Genomic DNA, 16,004 nt, shown 5'->3' on the forward strand with positions numbered 1-16,004 from the left:
AAAAATCCCTTTGTGAAAGTTTTAGCCACTCAGTTGTGTCTGACTCTTTGCAATCACATAGACTTTAGCCCACCAGGCTCCTCGGTCCATGGGCTTCTCCAGGCAAGAGTACTGGAGAGGGTTGCCATTTCCTTAAACCTCCGCAAATTCAAATAAATAGCTGGGCAGTTTATTTACGCTTTCGCCTCTTCATGATGTTTATTCTGAAGGTCTTACCCTGGTGACTCGTCATCTGAGTCTGGTAGCAAGTTTGGGGAGAGACTGCAGGAGAATTTGACTCCCTCCATATTTCAGAAAAGCTGTCCTCAGTCTGTCGGATCTCTTTGGCATTTCTGCAGGAGGACGCTCAGGGCGCAGGAGGACAGTGATGGGCACACGGCCTCAGAGGAAAGGCTAAAGTCCCCCTGTGCTCTGCATGCAGCGAGGTTCCCTGTAAGTGAGGGGTGTGGGGGACCCCAGGCCAAAGGGCATTGGATGGCCCTCTGAGCTCACAGACCACGTGTGAAACAGCCGATGAGCTGAGGGGCTTAGTCCAGCCACCTGCTTCCCTGAGCCCTTCTCCTCATCTCGAGAGTGGGGATAATTGTGCTGCCTTGCGGAGCTGCTGCGGAGATTTAGGGCAGAGGTGCAGGGCTACCGCAGGCCATGGACGGTCACCACTGGACATTTGTCAGGGTTTGGAGGAGCTGCGGGCGGAAGTGCTTCTGCCAGGTCGTTCAGCCTCTGCCTGTTTCTGTGGTGTTGGGACCAGCGCAGGTTGGGGCCGGTGCCCTCACCTGGAGCGTCTTCTGGTGACCAGGGAGGACCCCGACCACACTGGCATGCCTCACCAGCTCAGGTGGGAGCCCCTAGGTATGGGCACTCTGACTCAGGCTGCGTGAGAACATAGGTGGCAGACAGCCCGGGTGTGTGTGTGGCTGTCCGGCCACAAGGGTCAGGAGGAGGCTGGCTTCAGGGTCAGAAATGCCAGCCCAGCTGCTCCTGTCACCAGCTCTGTGGCCTCGGCGAGAGCATCCGCCCTTCAGAGCCCTGGCAAGGTGGCAGTCTTAGTACTGGCCGGGGTGCTGAGAGTGTGATGAGGTGAGGCGTCCAACGAGCTCAGCAGAAGGCCAGGCAACACCGATTCCTTTGTTTTCTTGGGACAGAGGATGTAGCCACCAAGTGGCAAGTGTTCCCAGGATTCGACTTGGGGGGACCCTCAGTTGCAGGCTTCTGAGCAATGTGGTGGCAGACCTGCCCCCGTGCCCAAGGAGTGAGTGTGCACAGCGAATTTAGAAAGTCAGCGTTTACTCCTGACCCAATCTGTGGAAGAAAGTGGGGACTTCGTAAAGCTTGTGCCAGAGATACTGCCTACATGCACAGTGGCAGGTGGTAGGTGTTTATTCTAGCTGGGAAGTCAATATGTATTTTAGTCACAGGGCGTCCTGCCTGTTATGAAAATAAGCAGCCAGCTAGAACATCGTCTCAAGTCTATAAAAAAGGCAGAAGGTTGTGACCTTTTATCAATTATTAATGTGACTCCAAGAGAATAAGAGAAGGGGGCAGGGTGAAGGGTTGAAAAAAAAATAAGGAAAAAAGTGAAGGGGGAGGAGGTCTAGTCTGACACTAAATTAAAATGGAAACAGAAGAGGAAAATTCAGATTAAAATGACTGATGGTTCTTATGTGGATATCCTAGAAGGGTACACAGGAGTGCAAATGATAAAAATTTTAAGGTTAATTTGATGCTTAAATTTGAAAACTTTAAACTTAATTTGAAAAGCTAGCAGGAATGGCGTGTTCATGCCTACCAAGCCTGATGGGTGACATTTTTTTTTATTCTAGTTTTTCTGGAAAGAAATTTGGCATCATGCCAAAGAACTGTAAAACTCACACCTTTGAATCCCATTGGGAATGAGTATCTTTGAGGGACAGATTCAAGAGGGGAGAAGTGCTTGGCCCCGTGGTGGGTAGCTCATGGCTGCTTTCCCCACAGCAGTGCTGTTCACAACAACCTGCAATTAATGTGGGGATGTGACCCTTTGAAATTGGCAGGTATTGATAAGGTGCATATGTGCACGATATTAATGTAATTACGCACAGTGTCATTAGGCTTACGGGGAAAATAAGTGGTAAGAGGCTACTAAACGACACACATATCCTGATGACAGCTGTTTGAATGGTCTGAGCTTAGGGATAAATTAGAATACTACTAACTGGTTAAATGTCACCAATAATTCTCTACTTTTGAAGTTGCTTAAATTGTGAATTTTCCAGCCAGCTTTCTATTCCATCCCAACCCGTCTGCAAGAGTGTGAGTGGAATCAGTATCTTCCCATGAGAGTAAGATTGAAAATCGTGCTGTAGATTTCTTTGTGGCTCCTTCTCATAAAGAGTTTCTGGCCAGGAAAATACTAAGATGGGGACTGTTCATTAAGCAGGGACTGAATCAGAAACAGATGCAAGATTCTCATGTTAGAGGAGCGAGGCTTTCCTCTCTAGGTTTGATCTGCATCCAGGGCGGGCATGCTCTCTCCTCACCCTCCATTTCTTTCCTGCTTCCCTGGCGCTCTGTCTGACCCCGTGATGATCTGACCTGCTTCTTTCCTAACATAAGGATGCATAAATGCCAGACCCAGCCAGCATTCTGAGTCTGAGAATTGCAATGTCCTGTGCCTGCAGCATCTCGCTGCCCGATTACAAGGGGCTAAACCAAGACTCCAGAGGTCGTGGAGCCAGCCGGCAGCTGCCCAGCCGCTTGCAGCAGAGCCAGGGCTCATGTTTGCTGCTCTGACCTGAACCCCTGCTCTCTCTACTTCTCATGACCGCTGGGAAGAGGAGCACGGTCTAGGGATGGCAGAGAGGAAGACTCTGGTTTTATGAAGTGCAGCGGGGAACCTCTCTAATCCAGACCCAGCTGGGCAGAGAGGAGGTGCCCCCGGATGTCCAGCCCTACCAGGGAGAGCCCACTGCCCATCGCTCAGGCGTCTGTGGGGTTCCCCTCTGACAGCAAATTCCTGGTGATATTTTAACGGCATGGACCACAGAAGCGGTGGTGTGCCTTACTTAGAACCCTATGTGATACTTAGCGCTGTGCCGTTTTACAGACTGAAGATGGAGGCTTGGAGGCCCAGTGGCCTGGCCAGAGGCCCACCTGCAGTGAAATCTGGCAAGCAGCTTGTCCTCCTAGTTACCCTGTGTCAGGGATGCAATCAGGAGAAGGGAGGGGCCCTTGGAGACTGCCTCCTCCTGGCCTCTAGGGAGCATCCAGGAAATCATTCCCAGAAGCTCAGGGAAAAACTGGCTTTTCAAGTTTCTGATCTAGAGGGTTGGGTACTGTTTCCCAGGAAACCCCCAAGCTGTTGGAGGTGCACTGTGCCTGCGTTTGAGTCCAGTGCATTCAGGATGTGGTGGGTCAGGGGTCAGAGTGCTGCCACCTGTCTCTCTGAGCCTCAGTGGATCTATTGCTCAAGAGGTGATAATAGTCTTGATAAGATTGTTATGAAGATTAACTGGAGCCCATGCAAAAAGTTGACATAGCACTTGGTACGTGGAAGTTAATGTAAATGTTGACCATCTTTTTAAAGAAAAATTGTATTGAACTGTACTTGCTTTACAATGTTGCAAGTTTTGTTGTACAGTAAAGTGATTTTGTTACACATACATAGTTTTTAAATACTCTTTTCTTTTATGCTTTATCAGGGGATATTGATTATAGTTCCCTGTGCTGTACAGTAGACCCCGGTGCTTATCCATCCTGCATGTAATAGTCTGTGTCTGCTGACCCCAAGCTTCTAGCCCACCCCTGCCCCGCTGGCCCTCCCCCTTGGCACCCACAAGTCTATCTTCTCTGAGTCTGTTTCTGTTTTGTGGATAAATTCATTTGTGTCATATTTTATATTGCACATATAAGTGGTATCATATAGTATTTGCCTTTCTCTTTCTGACTTGCTTCACTTAATATGATAATCTCAGGTCCATCCATGTTGCTGCAAATGACATGATTTCATTCTTTTTAATGGCTGAGTACTATTCCATTCTGGTGGCTCAGACAGTAAAGCGTCTGCCTACAATGCAGGAGACCCAGGTTCGATCCCTGGGCTGGGAAGATCCCTTGGAAAAGGAAATGGCAACCCACTCCAGTACTCTTGCCTGGAAAATCCCATGGATGGAGGATCCTGGTAGGCTGCAGTCCATGGGGTCGCAAAGAGTCAGACACGGTTTCACTTATTCACTTTTTACGATTCCATTCTATGTATGTACCACGTCTTCTTTATCCTTTCATCTGACAGTGGATATTTAGCTGCTTCCACATCTTGGCTACTGTAAATAGTGCCACAGTGAACGTTGGGGTGCATGTATCTTTTTGAAGCCAGATATTTGCCCAGGAGTGGGATTGAAGGATCCTATGGTAGCTCTATTTTTAGTTTGTTTAAGGAACCTCCGTACTGTTCTCCATAGTGGCTGCAGCAATCACATTCCCACTAATAATGCAGGAGGATTCCCTTTTTTCCACACCACCTCCAGCATGCATGGTAATGTTGACCATTTTTAAACCGATGCAAGAGTCCCTATTTCACCAAGAACACCTCGGCTTAGGTAAAGTAAGTGTATGAGTGTGAGAAAGCGGTAAGAGTGTATAGAGAGGACAGAGTGCTTGGCAGGGTACATGGGCTCTGCCTCAGCTCTGCGTTCATCAGCACCTCTTCCTCCTGTACGAGGAGGGTAGCCGCAGCACAGATGTAATAAAGCAGGCAGCAAGTCAGGCCTGGCTTTTGGGGCCTCTGTTTCTGCCTCTCCTTGCCGCCCCCCCCGGGGGCCCTCACAGGCTGTGTTTCCCCAATTACAAGGACACCTGGATCCTGGGAGCATTTTGCCAATGAGGGGTGCTGGTGAGAGGTTGAAGGGCAGAGGTACCCATCTCCTTTGTGATGCTGGCCGTCTCCTCCACGGTACCAGCTCCATCCGGGTGAGTCTAACAAAGTTGTGGCTTTGCACTAATGACCTGAGTCCCAGCTCCAGGACACAGTCTGCACCCCTCGCCTGGCCTTAAGGCCCCTGAATATCTCACTGTTAACTGGCATGTTAAGTGGCACAAAAGATGTTAGAGGATTTTTTTTTTTTTCCCAAAGAGGTTAACAGATCACCATCCTTATTGTTAGATAGGTCTCACTGCTAGAGGCTTCCTGACAGTCTTGGCTAGAAGCCTTTCTCCTGTCAGGATTGTTTAATCTCTTTGTGCCCACAGAGAGGATGATCATCCAGAAACCAGTCAATTTAGGGGGAGATGAGCCAGTTTAGTTTTGTGCCTAGGACTCATGTGCTTGAGGTTTTAAAAAAGAGACAAGGCCTCACAGTTCCAGAAGGGGAAGTGTTTTTTAAAACGTAAATTATGGTTTGTTTTTCCTGGAATCATGTTTTTTAAAAAAAAGGTAAACACTTCTCTTTTTATCCTGATAGAGAAGGAAAGCCAGGAAAGGCTGATTGAAGAGTCCGCTGTCCCAGGGTTTGAAACCAAGACCAAGGTTTGTCTGAATCCACCGGCAGGACCATGGGCAGATACAAAGCACCTGGTTCCTGTCTCCTGCCCAGAGGCATGGCCGTGCTCAGACCCCCGTGCGGTAGGCGTGGCTGGCCCTCTGTGTTCAGGGCTGGCTGTGCAGTCCCCACCGAAGCTCTGCTCAGGGCCCACCCAACCCCCACCGCCAGGGAACAATTGGCTGGAGAGTCCAGCTCTCTCCAAACACCTGTGGCAAAGGTAGAATTCCAGGGGTCCAGGAAGGGGAATATTTTCAGCTAGGACCACAAGGACTGCTGGGGCCAGAGCAGAGGGTAGCTCAAATCCAAGATGAACTTCTGGGTGCAAGACTGGGGAAACCAGGTCAGTTCTGAACCTGCAGGGTTAAAGGCTCAGCGTGAACTGTACGCAGGAGTCTGGGAGAAGGGTCAGGATTCCCTGGGGAAAGGGCAAAATATCTCCTGTTTCTGTGGCAGGTACATGATGAGTTGCTTTATGGTTGTCTTAAAGGTAGAGAGTAGGATCTAATATGTCAGAAAGAAAACGTTCAGAGGACAAAAAGATCTTCCATTCATTCATTTTTTTCATTCCTCATTCAGAAAACAGCCACGGTACTTACTGTGGTGCAGGGTCTGATTGGTCCGGAGAAACCAAAATAAAGAGTTGAGGACTCTGCTTAGAGAAGCCTGCAGTTAGCAAGGGATGCCAGTGAAACGATGCAATACAAGAACAAATGGCCCTCGGGCCAGTCAGGAGGCCTGGGGGCCTGCAGAGAGGTTCGCAGGGCCTCGAGCAGGTGGGGCTCACCACGGGGCTGCAGCTGCGACCGGATGATGTCAACAGCCTCCGTTCCAAGGCCCGGAAAGGCAGCAGTCATAACCTTTATCGTCGCCTACATCTTCCAGCCAATATTTGCTCAGCTTGAGGGCATTAGCTAGCAGACAGCTCCACAAGGAACACAAGATTCTCTGTGACTTTGTACTAAAAGTCTTCTGGAAAAGTCTTTGTGGGAAAGAATTGACAAGTAAAGGACAATGATTAGAAAGTAATCATCAGGTCTTATCTTACAGTTTGACTGGGAATATTTCTTTGGAAGGGCAAGTTGGTGTGTCTGCCAGTTTATTTTTCCCGAGGCCTCCCATTTGGCCATCCATACTCACGTATTCTCGCTGGAAGAGAGCGGCTGAAACTCCAGGAACGTAAGCATCCTTCTGAAGCCTCAGAGCATCCCTGGAGCCTTAGTAGGGCAAATAGAGGTTGTGCGAATATTTACTCTAAGAAGCCTTTTTTAATAGTCTTGCACAAGGAACAAATCACAAAGAAACATATCCTGAGATCTGACTACATTAGAATTCTTACAGGTCAGAATAAAATTAAAAGCAAACCTAGATCAAATAAAAATGAGGAAAATGTCTGCAAAATACATCACACATAGGGTGCAAGTATTTATTATAGGGTGCAAGTATTTATTATATTAGTGCTCTTGCAATTAAATAAGAAAACATCTAACATCCTAGTAGAAAAAAATGTAATGAACAAGCAGTTCATTAAAAAGAAAATCCAAGAAAAGAAATCTCACACCACTATCCAAAGTCATGTGAGAAAACTATTTGTCTTCATAAATCAAAGTAAAAGGAAATCATGAAACTTTGCCTGACTGGCAAAGCTTAAAATGTACCTCAAGCCCAGTGTTTGCTATCGTGCGGCAAATCTAGAGTTTTCATACAGTCCCTGTGAGTAATTTGGCAAAAATATTTTATGGGGACAAGTCTGGCCATATAATTTTAACCAGGTGGCCCAGCGGTAAAGAATCCACTTGCCAATGGATACAGGAGACCTAGGAGACTTGGGTTCCATCCCTGGGTTGGGAAGATCCCCTGGAGGAGGAAATGGTAGCCCATTCCAGTACTCTTGCCTGGGAAATCCCATGGACAGAGGAGCCTGGCAGGCTGCAGTCATGGGGTGGCAGAGAGTGGAATGACTCTCTCATGATGGAATGACTGAGCATGCACACAAAATATGTATCTCTACGATAATTTGTCCTAAAGAAATTATAGAATAAATGCTTTTCTTAAGAAAATTTTGACACAAAACAATCTGAAGAAACAAAAGATTGAGGTTGTATATTTCAGTGCTTTATAGAAAATCTAACAACGTGTATTGAATGCTTATTTTGTGCCTCTTTTCCTCAGCTGTTCCCATGTACTTATCTAATAATCATAAGAATTATTTGAGATAGAGCTTTATTATGGTGTTTGTTTTCAGTTGGGGAAAATGAAACCTCTGTGGCATCTTTGTCATGCTGTGCATTCTTTTAGCTCTTTATGATGCAGGGTTGGCCGTTAGGTTACACCAGAGGTAGGTGATAACCAGAGATGATGCAGATAGTCAACAATAGATATATGCTGTGAATACAGCACATTCACCCTGTGGAACACTAGGCAATTGGAAGAAATCAAGCAATAGAAAAGTATTTATCAGCCTGGGAAATGTACTCATAATTACTTCATGAAAGAAAACAAGCTAGCAAAAAGATCATCTGTTTGATGCAATTTTGGTTGAATTTGAATCAAGTCAATTTAAAATATGTCAATTTGAAGTAAAACCTAGTTTTACTCTATGTGTGACATTTGATGTAATCAGAGTTATTCCAATTGAAAACTAAATTTAGAAGCCTTCAGGCCCAAGGAATTATGAACCTGAAAGTGTACACAGAAGGAAGGCTTCATGGCTTCGCACTAAGAGCCTGTGGAAGCTCTGGCCACGATATTTTGGATAAGCTCCCTTGACCTGCAGCTTATGAAACACAAAGGCGCAGTGGAAACCCAAAGACTCAGTCTGGTGTCTCTCATGCTATTATTTTAGCCTTTGCTGTTGCTGAAATTTAGAGTCAAATCCTATATCATATCCAGTCACTGTCACTCATATTTTCACTATGTGAAAAATGTGTCCCCTGGAGAAGGAAATGGCAATCCACTCCAGCACGCTTGCCTGGAAAATCCCATGGACGGAGGAGCCTGATAGGCTATACCCCATGGGGTCGCAAAGAGTCAGACACGACTGAGCGACTTCACTTCACTTCACTTCACACAGTCATTTGGATGTAGAGGTTTGACCCAGTCAGTAACCTTGATGGAGCCTGGAACCTTCCATGTGTGCCTTCTATACTATTCACGGAGGATATCTGAACAGAGAGCTTTGGACAGAAGGCCAAGAGAGGAGAGGCGCCATCAGGCTGATTCCTCATTGCAGACACGCTCTCCCCAGCCAGACTCAGCCAGGCTTCTCTGAGCCCGCTTCTGAGTGCAGGTTTGCTCCTCAGGGAGCTGAGCCCAGCTGTAGCAGAAAAGCATGCTAAGCTGGTTTATCAAGAAAGCTTCTACCCTTGGGATACAATTCAGCTCTTCTTCCTCCACCTGGACACCCAGCCAAACCATTCTTAGTAAAGTAGCATCTGCTTCCTAACTCTACCTGTCTTTGGAAATCCCCACTGACCCCTGTTGTATTTGGGAGACAGTCTCCCTCTCCTTTACTCAACAGTCTTGAGTAAAACCTATCTTAACATGTTTAACATTAAAATTGTCACAAAAAAAGAAAGAAAAGCAACACAGATGATGGAAAACAACAGAAGAAGTGCTGAGAACTTGATCTCAAGGTCATCAGCCAGATACAGTGGCTTGTAGAAGCATCTCCCAACACTTACTCCCACAGGAAAACCAATCTTCATGTATGAGTCTTTGAACTATTAGAATTAAGAAATGTATCCATGACTTAGCCTACAATTGTCTCTTAAAAGACACAACGTGGAAGGGTGTGTGCCAGAATTTTTGAGTGGTGGGATTCTAGATGGATATTCTTCTTTCTTTGTGTGGTTTGCATTTCCAGTTTGGAAAATATAGTCCATGCTTCCTACTCACAGATTTCCTATATGCAGGTGCAACTGTTTCCAACAATTCATTTGTATTATTAATCGCCACAGTGGTGCCTTTTTGATCATTCTTGGGCGCACGTACATAAAAGGAGAAAAAATTTAAATTGCCCAAGGTGCTTGTTGCCAGCAGAATCTAATAAGGCAACGCTCTGCCTAGTTGCTTCAGCCAGTGGTCTAATTACTGCTGTGTCTTTATGTTATTCTTGGTTACCTGTTAAAAATGGCCCCCAAATATAGTGCTGACAGTCCTACATGCAAGAAGGCTGTGAGGTGCCTTAGGGAGAAAACACATGTGTTAGATAAGCGACATTCATGAGTTAGAGAGTTGTTGGCCAGAAGTTCAAAGTCAATGGGGCCAAGGTGTATTAAATAAAGTGTATTTAAAAGGAAATAGGGCTTCCCAGGTGGTGCCAGTGGTAAAGAACCTGCCTGCCAACGCAGGAGACATAAAGACACGGGTTTGACTCCTGGGTGGGGAAGATCCCCTAGAGAAGAAAATGGCAATCCACTCCAATGTTCTTGCCAGGAGAATCCCACGGACAGAGGAGCCTGGTGGGCTATAGTCCATGTGGTAGCAAAGAGTCCAGCACAACTGACGTGACTTAGCATGCATACATGCCTGATTTCAAATGGTGATGTCTCTGGACAACAGTAGTAGGATTCAATAGGCCTGGTTACAAATCAGAGCTAATTCCAGCTTTCTTGGGGCTTCCCTGAAGGCTCAGATGGTAAAGAATCCGCCTGCAATGTGGAATACCTCGGTTCGGTCCCTGGGTTGGGAAGATCCTCTGGAGAAGGGAATGGCTGCCCCCTCTTACCAGTAGAATTCCATGGACAGTGGAGCCTGGTGGGCTCTAGTCTGTGGGGTCTCAAAGAGTTGGACACAACTGAGCGACTAACACACGAAAGGGCACAGGAAAGAGATTATGTATTGATTGATTGACAAAAATGTGACTAGAAATGTGCAGAAATGTAACCTTGATTTCCCCTGGGAAAGGTCTGGTGTTCGCTAATTCAGAGTTCATGGCCTCTTTATGGACTATTACCACCACAGAGGACCGGGGTCATCTGGATGTTATTATGTGATGAGGAAGGAAGCGGGTTGCATGCAGGGGTGTGGTTCCATCTGGTGATGATATAGAAAGTCAAGATATAGAAAGAAGCCTTGCTGATGGGCCTTATCCTATCCAGGCTCTGCTCATGCTGAACACAGGCCATGTGACTGCCTTTCTACCTTCCGGAAAGATCAGCACGGTCATCTGCTTTTCTCAGATAAAGAGAGACTCAGAGAGTCTCTGTCCCACAGCCCATGAAGAATAAGGCAAGATTTGGAAACCAAGGCTTGTTATTAAAATTGCAATGGACCATGGAAATAAATGTGTGCCTGGTCCATTTCCTGATACAGACGGAAAGAGAAATGAGACAGAGACGTGGCATTGTGTCTAGCTGAGTAGCTGGTGAATAGCAGAATAAGTACTTTGCTACAGTCTCCAAATCCAGGGTTACTTCTACCCCATCTGGACATGGAAAAGTGTTCCTGACTTGGAGTCTGGGTGGACTCTGGGGTGTTTGGTTCTCTGCCCAGGCAGCCCCAGTGGTTGGCTTGGATCTGCTCCACTACAGGTGAAACATCATCACATCTGCAACTGATTCCTTTTCTCTCTGTGCAGCTTTTGCGTCTGAGGAAGGCCAGTCACCATGAATGCAAGCGAGTTCCGCAGGCGGGGGAAGGAAATGGTGGATTACATGGCTGACTACCTGGAGGGCATCGAGGGGCGCCAGGTGTTCCCTGACGTCTGTCCAGGCTACCTGCGCTCCCTGATCCCCACCACCGCCCCACAGGAGCCAGAGACATTCGAGGCCATCATTGAGGACGTCGAGAAGATCATCATGCCGGGGGTAAGCCTGCATCCATGGTTGAAGAAGGGGAGGGCAGCTGTCAGTTCAGGACCTGCTGGGTATCAGGCGATGCGCTTGGATCATTGCCCCTAATCCTCACAGTCATCTTCTTGGGGAGAAACTTTGTTATTTCTCTTTTATAGCTGAGACAACGGAAGCCCAGAGAGGTTGAGTGATCTGCCTAAGGTCACACAGCTAGTAAGTGATGGAAGCGGGCTTCGCTGCAGATCGTGTGGGCTCCAAAGGTGGTGACCATGGCTCCCTCCAGCAGCCTAGCTTGCTACTGAGCCAGCCTGGGTCCACTGGCCCTTGTGCAGTAAAGCCAGTCAACTGACACCAGGTTGTGGTGAAGGATAGTGCAGTATTTACTGCAGGCATCCAGCAAGGAGTCCAGGACAGCTAATGTTCAAAACGCCTGAACTCCCGGGGGGTTTCCGGAAAGCACTGTTAAAGTCTCAGGGTGGTGATCAGCTCCTCCTCTTGTTGGTTGATCGTGAGGTCACGGGTAGGATCACAGGGGTTCACGTGATCAATCCTCAGGTGCCGAGAGGCTGGGAGCTATGTGCTCATGGTCACCAAGTAACTGACTTCTTCCATGTGGTGAGGGTTTTATCATCTGTAAAACAACGCAGGAAGTGCATGTCAGATACTATTATCTGGGTACTTCAGAGAGGAGCCACCTCAAAGGCTATGGGGGAGGGATCTGTTCCCAGCCCCATAGGGTCCTGCTTGGTTACAAGGTCAGTCCCCTGCCCTGAGACCCTGGGATGTGAGAGAGATGGTTAGTTTCAAATAAGTTAAATCAGCAGAGGGGTGATCAGTGCAAGGAAAAAACATGTATTTCATCTGAGACTGTGCAGCATGGACCACCAAAGTGGGCCTCTTTTTCTGTGGTCCGTGAGCCTGGGTATGGGGTACACTCGGGGCTGCAGACAGAAGTGGGGAGCACCCAGGACAGTCGTCTCCCAAGAGTCACTTGCAGGGAAGCAGACAGCTCAAGTTCAAAGGAAACTGCACTGCAGCTTCATGCTTGCATAGTGAGATTTTCCTTGGACTCACCTAAAGGCACCATCACTGCTGTGGAAGGGGTCTCAGACCCTCAGCCTCACCCCTTCAGCTCTAGGCAGGAGCCCAGGGCCTGGAATTTCAGACCCTGACACTCGGGGTGAGGCGCCCCCACCCATGGGGTCCCCTGGTGGGTCCCTTAAGCCCAGGGCACCTCCCCACTCTCCTCCTCCCAGGAGTTCCTGTGACATTTGCGCTTTGAGCAGAGAGCAGGAATCTGGTTCTCACCGGCCCAGAGGTTGTGCAAATGTGACAAGCCACTCAGCACAAAATCCCTCCCAGGAGTGCAGTTAAATGTCAGACCCAGGGCTGTCCCAGCCTCTCTGCAATGGCGGATCCCACCGCTTGCAGCTTGGACAGATGCATCCTCTTCTCATGGAGCAAAGCCTGGGCATCCAAGGTCAAGGTTCCCACAGATTTGGATCCTGGGAGGTTTTCATCCCGGCTTTTCTTTTGTGCAGAGGGTCCACCCTTTCCATCGCATCCAACCCCTTACCTCCCAGAGGCCCCACCTCCAGGTGCCATCTCATGAGACTCATCTCATTTCCATGAGACTGCCAAAACCAGAAGTTTCTGCTCCATTAGCTGGGAATGGATTGGACAGGAGAGTGAGGAAGCTGCAGTAGGCAGCTGCTGCTGCTAAGTCACTTCAGCTGTGTCCAACTCTGTGCGACGGCACCATAGACGGCAGCCCATCAGGTTCCCCCGTCCCTAGGATTCTCCAGGCAAGAACACTGGATTAGGTTGCCATTTCCTTCTCCAATGCATGAAAGTGAAGTCATTCAGTCATGTCCAACCCTCAGCGACCCCATGGACTGCAGCTTTCCAGGCTCCTCCGTCCATGGGATTTTCCAGGCAAGAGTATTGGAGTGGGGTGCCATTGCCTTCTCCGAGTAGGCAGTTGAGGAAAACTCAAAGATCAAATCTCTCTCTTTTTCTCTCCTTTTCTGATATAGACTATTTTTTGGAGCAGTTTTAGGAAAAGCAATCTCAACACAAAGAGATGGGATCTCAGGGGCAGCCTCCTGGCTGACACTTCTGGCCAGAATTTAAAACAAGGTTTTTCTGTTAATAGAGACTTGGCTCTCTGTGGCAAACCCAAGCACCCCGGCCCCTGCCCGCAGGGCTGCCGCCCGGCCCCAGGTGACTGCCCGTGTCCCACGCAGGTGACCCACTGGCACAGCCCCTATTTCTTCGCCTACTTCCCCACGGCCAGCTCGTACCCCGCCATGCTCGCGGACATGCTGTGCGGGGCCATCGGCTGCATCGGCTTCTCCTGGGTGAGTGAGTGTTGGGGGTTGGGGGTGGGTGCTGGGATTCTCCCATGGGACATGCACCCGGAACTCAGGCAGTGAGCTGGTGGTGCCACCCCTGTGGGAAGAGAGGGACTTGGGTCTGGGCAGAGGGGGACTCGCATGGAAATTTGGAGTTCAGGGAAGCAGAGGGGGAGTCTGTCTACATCCAAAAGCCAGTTCTGCACAGCGGTGTGTTTAGAGGTGCTTGGTTTGAATTCAGACCACAGTAGAGGCCCTGGAGTTTCTGCAGCTCAAGCCTGGGAACCTGCATGTCTCCCAAGCAGAATAAGGGGTTTCTAGACCATCTGCAGTTTGAGAAACATGACTGCCCTGGTCCCACCCGCTCTGTTCTTGGCTACGGATGCTGTCCCAGGAGGGACCCCAGCCCAGCAGAAGTGCCACTGCTGAGAGCAGGGGATGGGCCCTGCCTCCACACCAACCCCGGGGCGTCTTTATATACAGTGGAATATTACTCAGCTGTAAGAAAGAATGCAGTAAAGCTGTTCGCAGCACTGTGGATGGACCTAGAGGTGATCATACTAAGTGAAGGAAGGCAGACAGACAAAGACAGGCATCATATGATATCGCTTATAGGCGGAATCTTAAACATGGTACAAATGATCTTATTTACAAAACAGAACTAGAATCACAAACATAGAAAACAAACTTGTGTTTACCAGGGGGTAAGGGGGTGGGAGGAGTAAGTTAGGAGCTGGGGATTAACAGGTATACACTACTACATACAAAGTGGGTAACTAATAAGAATCTGCTATATAACACAGGGAACTCTTTAGCATTCCGTAATGACCCATGCTGCTACTGCTGCTGCTAAGTCGCTTCAGTTGTGTCCAACTCTGTGCAACCCCATAGATGGCAGCCCACCAGGCTCCTCCGTCCCTGGGATTCTCCACGCAAGAACACTGGAGTGGGTTGCCATGTCCTTCTCCGTAATGACCCATATGGGAATAAAATCTAAAGAAAAGGGGATATAGGTATACATATAACTGATTCTCTTGCTGTACAGCAGAAACTAACACCACATTCTAAATCAACTATGCTTCAGTAAAAACTTTTTTGTAAAAAGGCCTAGAAAGATCCCAGCCCAACACCACAGGAAAGATTCCTGGCTTTCCTCCATGCAGAGCGCTCCAGAGAAAGGCCGCCTGCTGACTGTGTGAGGGACCCCGAGGCTGCCCATGTCTGAGGGCCTCTCTCCAGGCCAGGGTCTGAGCTCGGCCTTCTGGGCCCAGGGTGCCTGCTTGCTTGTGCTAAGTAGCTGAGCAGACTCATAACTCCGGACTTGTGCTGAATAATGGCCTCAGGCACTAATAAGTTGTGAGTTCCTAAACACCCAGCTTCAGCGCCCCCATTACCCCCTGACCCCCGGCTCTGGCCCCCTCCCTCATTGCTCCTCTCTAGCCTAGGGCCCAGAGTTGCTGGGGGAGGGGGCCTCAGCATCCCAGAGGCAGACTTGGAGGGTCAGCCCTCAGCTCTTGCCTTAGTTGCAGGGATTTCTCTTTGGAAGAGCAGCCTGGGTGCCGCCCATGTGGCCTTGGGGACCCTCAGAGCACAAGTCCCCTAAAGCACATTCTTTACATCAGACAGGACAGTGGACTCCACTCGGACTCCAACCCAGAGCCCCCTGCCCCTCAGGGTGGTGGCACCTGTCCTTCCCAGTCTGTTCTGAGGATGGTCTGGTGCCCTGGGGCCTTGGAGGGCTGCCTCACGGTCTCTAAGAGGCACTGGCTGAGCCCTGGGCTCTGAGCAGTGAGGCAGGTTCCCATGCCTGGAGGGGGCCTTGGCCAGGATGGGATGGGGGTGCCCCCTGGATGGTGCTGCCCCACAGTATGTGGGGAACTGGGGCACGTGTGAGGGCCAAGGGCACCCCGAGCACCACAGTGAGATCCGCATGGTTGGAGAGGCTGGTTCATCTGCAGGTAGGGCCTGTGGCCAGCTCACCGCCTCCTGAGCACAAGGAGAACCATCCCAGAGCTTGGAAGGCAAGATCAGAGACGGGGCTTCCCGGGGCTTCACCTCCTCCACTCAGCCCATCTCATTCCTCGCACTGTGACTGTGGACCGGGGTCCACCAGAGAGCCGTACTAGGTCCTTCTATAAACAAACAGACGGCTGCATGAGGAAGCTGGCCTGGGAACAGTGCAGCTGTGGGGCAGGTCATCGCAGAGGTCAGTGCCTTCCTGCCCTGCTATCCTCCCAAGTCATGGCTGGAGGCCATGTTTGAAACTTTCGGAGATGTTTGAATAGCACCTGGGATCAAGTGATTTTAATCTAGAGGACAGTGAATGAATAAAGCCCGCC

At 49.1% G+C, this 16,004-nt stretch overlaps 1 protein-coding gene across 1 annotated transcript in view; it reads left to right on the forward strand.

The window, feature by feature from the left end:
- The window catches only part of DDC (dopa decarboxylase), a 94,283-nt gene that overhangs the window by 10,340 nt on the left and 67,939 nt on the right, over window positions 1–16,004 (forward strand). Inside the window, exons 2-3 of the mRNA XM_069587322.1 lie at window positions 11,098–11,326; window positions 13,558–13,671. Of these exons, the coding sequence (XP_069443423.1) occupies window positions 11,126–11,326; window positions 13,558–13,671 (315 nt within the window). The 5' untranslated portion in view covers window positions 11,098–11,125. The remainder of the gene's footprint in view (window positions 1–11,097; window positions 11,327–13,557; window positions 13,672–16,004) is intronic.

This window comes from Ovis canadensis, chromosome 4, assembly GCF_042477335.2.
Source record: "Ovis canadensis isolate MfBH-ARS-UI-01 breed Bighorn chromosome 4, ARS-UI_OviCan_v2, whole genome shotgun sequence".
Classification (NCBI taxonomy): Eukaryota; Metazoa; Chordata; class Mammalia; order Artiodactyla; family Bovidae; genus Ovis; species Ovis canadensis.